At 46.8% G+C, this 4,148-nt stretch overlaps 1 protein-coding gene across 1 annotated transcript in view; it reads right to left on the reverse strand.

Moving 5' to 3' along the window:
• PM20D1 (peptidase M20 domain containing 1) overlaps positions 1-3,423 on the reverse strand; it is a 20,498-nt gene extending 17,075 nt beyond the window's left edge. The window contains exons 1-2 of the mRNA XM_004685559.2: positions 3,255-3,423; positions 359-445 (exon numbers count right to left, since the gene is read on the reverse strand). Of these exons, the coding sequence (XP_004685616.1) occupies positions 359-445; positions 3,255-3,423 (256 nt within the window). The remainder of the gene's footprint in view (positions 1-358; positions 446-3,254) is intronic.
• Positions 3,424-4,148: the final 725 nt, after the last annotated feature.

The following is a 4,148-nucleotide window of genomic DNA, read 5'->3' on the forward strand; positions in this document are numbered from 1 at the left end:
AGAGTGAGAGAGAGAGGGAGAGAGCGAGAGTGCATGGGGTACAGTTTTGGAGGTTTGCTCAGGAAGGAGAAATTCCTAGTCCTACCTTTTGTTTATAGCAAACGTACCATGTTTATTGACTGGCATCTGAGAGCTACAGTTGGAAGTTCAAACTCCAGCCTTTAGTTGCTCAAAGGACAAATCTATTGTCTCTACTCTGCACCCATCCTAACTCCTGGATTCTTCTTTCTATCCCTCTCTACTATGTACAAACACCAACGAGACCTGGGGAATTAGATCGTCATCTAGTCAGTCTTGAACTAAAGAACTGGGTCTCTGTGGTTACTTCTCCCACCCCCTTTTGCAGCTTGTGGCTGACCTTTGTGAATGAATTCTCCAAACTCAGCGAGGGCTGTGGTGTTGAACTCCTCAGGACCAAAAGACACCGTTGGGATCTTGATGGCATCTGTCAGGATCATACAACCAGAGGTGGAAGGTCATAGATGACAACAAACATTAGTTTTCTCGTGGCCCTCTGTGCACGAGTTCTTTTACATGTATTATCTTGTCATGGAAGGCAAACCATCCTGGAAAGTCAGCGCTGCTGCTGTGCCTAATTTGAAGGTGAGGAAACACGCTGAGAAGTTAGGTGGACTGTTGTCCTGAACTGAGCAGCAGAACTGGTATCAGCAACTGAAACTCTGGTTTTGGGGTTCACGTAGGCTAATGTGGCTCTTAAAAAAAAAAATCCAAGCTCTCCCTGGTGGCATAACGGTTAAAACACTGCACTCTGAAACTCTCTGGAGTCACTGCTGTGCAAGTTTGATCCCCGGCCAGGGAGCTGACCCACATGGCGCGGCAGACCTCTCCTGACCCGCCCGCTGCTCCCCTCAGCAGTGAACTTCGTCAATCTGCCTGTTCTGCTCCCCACTCTGTCTCTGGTGAATCCTCTCACCCCTCACACCTCTGGCCTGTACCCCAGTTCTATAAGCATAAACAAATCTTTAAATAAACAAAAAAGGTCCAAGATGGGCGAGGAGGTGGAGAGAGTAGGTTTCGGACTCTGTCTCTGATTGGGAAGCTGCTCTAAATTGCTTCCTAAGGCTTTACTGAGCCTGTGAAGTCACCATCCTGCTGACGAGTCCACAGACCCCGCTGTCCTGGGGCCCTTGTGAATGAGGCTTTTGTGTCCTGATACAGGCTAGTCTTCATGGGTTGGCTCATCAGAGTGTCTCTGACCTCTCAGCCAAGGCCTGCTTGTTTGTTTTATTTTTGGCATGTGATGCCTGGGACCAGGGGTGTAGAAGCTCCCCCCAAAGCTTCTCAGTCCTAAATAACCTCACCTGTCCTACCCAGATGTCTGTTCCTTGGGTAATGACTTGCTGTACTCTTTTGAGCCTGGATAGTGTTAATCTCTTAAAATGTTTCAATATCAAATGCAAACATCATTGGGACAGAAAACATAATGAATCATGAGAATATTTGCAAGTGTTATCAAAGGACATAGAGGGGGAAAACACACTTGGGACATTTAGGTTTCAAGGACTGTTGGGAGATAAATTTACTTCTTGACTCAGCTTTGCTTAGGGTTAACCCTTCATCTGAGTGGATCATATAGGTGGGCAAGCTAAGATTGAAAAAGAGAAAGTAAACTGCCTTAGTGAGAGGCAGCCCCAAGATCGAAATCAGACATTTTACCCCTGGCACAGAGTTCTAAGCTCTACTGTCATAAGGGGCCTACTTTAGGCTTTTATGTAGCTTCTGCTTTCTTCTGCGTGAAGACTGGAGTGACTGTCCTCTTTTCAGAGATTTGCCTCCCAGGCGTCTGCCTCCACAGCTTAGTTTATACACAATTACAGGGGTTGGCTTCTGGTCCCTGCCTCTGCTTGGAAGAGCAGGCACTTTCTTTTAAGCCATTACTTGATGAAAGGAAAAAAGACTGGAGCTAAGCCCAATGTTGAGGACACAGCTTATTATCGACAAGATCTAGCATGCAACAGAAACTTCCTTCTGGAAATTGCAGGAGAGGGAGGTAAATGAGGATAAAAGGAGAGATGTCATTTAAATAGGAGAGGACATTAGGAAACCCCCACACTCCAGGAACACCCTCACATTCATTTCTTGTAGCTTTTGGGAGCTCAGCGATGGTACAAGCCTTAGATGTTGTCATCCAGAGCTCAGCTCCTTACTGTGGGATTCTGGGATCATTTGTCATTTAGTTTTCTCTTAAGATATCACAGGGATTTTACTCAAATAAAAACTTGCTAACATTAAAAATGAAACTAAGGGCCCTCCCTGGTGGCGCAATTGGTTAGAGCGCAGCACTATGAAGCTACCTGCAGTCACTACGGCACAATCCCTGGCCAGGGAGGTGACAGACCTCTCCTGCCTCACCTGCTGCTCCCCTCAGCACTGTGCTTCAGTAGATCTGCTTGTTCTGCTTCCCACTCTTTCTCTGGTGAATCATCTCACGGCCCCTGCACCTCTGGTCTGTACACCAGTTCTGTATGCATAACTTTTTTTTTTTTAAAAGGGCCCTCCCTGGTGGCACAGCGAGTTAAAGCACAGCAATATGAAGCTCTCCACAGTCACTGCACCAAGAGAGTTCCATCCCCACCAACCTGGGAAGTGATCCACATGGCACAGCAGATCTCTCCTGTCTTGTTCCATGTTCCCCTCAGCAATGTACTTCGTCAATCTGCCTGTTCTGCTCCCCACTCTATCTCTGGTGAAGCCTCTCCCTGCCCCTGCACCTCTGCCCTGTACCCCAGTTCTATATGCATAAATAAATAAATCTTTTAAAAAATTGACAAAGGGTGAAGTGTATATGTATATATATACATATATATGTATATATACACATATATATGTGTATATATGTGTATATATATATGTATATATACACATATATATGTGTATATGTATATATATACACATATACATGTATACATATACATACATACATATATATAATATATATAATACACACACACACACACAAACACAGAAACTAACAGCTGTTGAAATACTGAAGGCAAGCAGGTAAGCAGGGTTGTCGAAGTCAGGTCTCACCCAAGACAGGCAATGGATTGGGGGGCCGGGGGTGGGGGGGCGGGCAAAGGTGCCGAACCAGCTGCGGGAGCTGGAGGGGTCCACAACGCATCGCGTGGAGATCCAGCTGGAGGGGGACCCTCTCTGGCTGGAGAGGGAAGACACGAGAGCCGAGGCGCGGAGGACTCACATCTGAACTTAGGTGGGAGGGAACCGGGGCTCACCTTTCAGCGCCTCTTTCATCGCGAAGCGCTCCTCGGGGCTGAACTCGGAGGGGATTCGCGACGCCCCCTGACGCTCTTTGCCCCGCAGGCCCATTGATCTGGAGACGATGGAGATATTTAGCAGAAGCACAGTCGCCAGGACCCGCACACAAACGAACGCCCTAGCCATATTCTCAAGTCCCTCCTGCCAGACAGCTCCTGGAGTTTGAACCCAAGTCCCAGGAACGTCCTCAGCTTGTCACAGTTCTAATTCCCGCAAAGGTCTCAGCCCCACCCCATTCCCCACACGGCCAATCATAGCTTGACCCTGGCTGTGAGCGACCAATCGAAGGAAAGGCCCCGCCCCCGGACAGCCAGGCCTCCAGGCAGTTGTGGTTTTCCAGCTGCTGCGGCCAAGCGAGATAAGAGCCTCACTGGGCAAAGGTCGCCTAGTGTCAGCGCTGATTTTCGGCTTTGAGATACTCGCAAATCTTTGCGTGACGACTGGGCACATTTTATGTTGTAAGCAAAATAAAATGAACGAAGCTTATCCGTCCTCATACTGCTTCTTTAAATGCTCAGGACTTGACTACGAGAACGTTTGCATTCCTCAGAGCTTCTCCCCTCGCTCACTCCCCTCCCCTGCCTGGAGCTTGATTTATCTAAAACTAAACAGTTTTACTCAGTGTGTACACATTGCTTTGAATTTTCAGAGTACAGGGCTTGTCCCTGTTTAGGAACTTCGTTGAAAATGATTTTGATATTAATTAACATTGCATTTTTGCAACATTAAGACCCAGGATTTTTAGAAAGTCTATATAGTAATAACTTTGGTATATTCATCAGTCCGAAATTTCATAGCCATTCAGAATTGATCAGAATAGATCTTTTTTTTTTTTTTTCGGAGAAGAAAAT

Source organism: Condylura cristata, unplaced genomic scaffold (assembly GCF_000260355.1).
Source record: "Condylura cristata isolate star-nosed mole 26May11 unplaced genomic scaffold, ConCri1.0 scaffold00018, whole genome shotgun sequence".
NCBI lineage: Eukaryota > Metazoa > Chordata > Mammalia > Eulipotyphla > Talpidae > Condylura > Condylura cristata.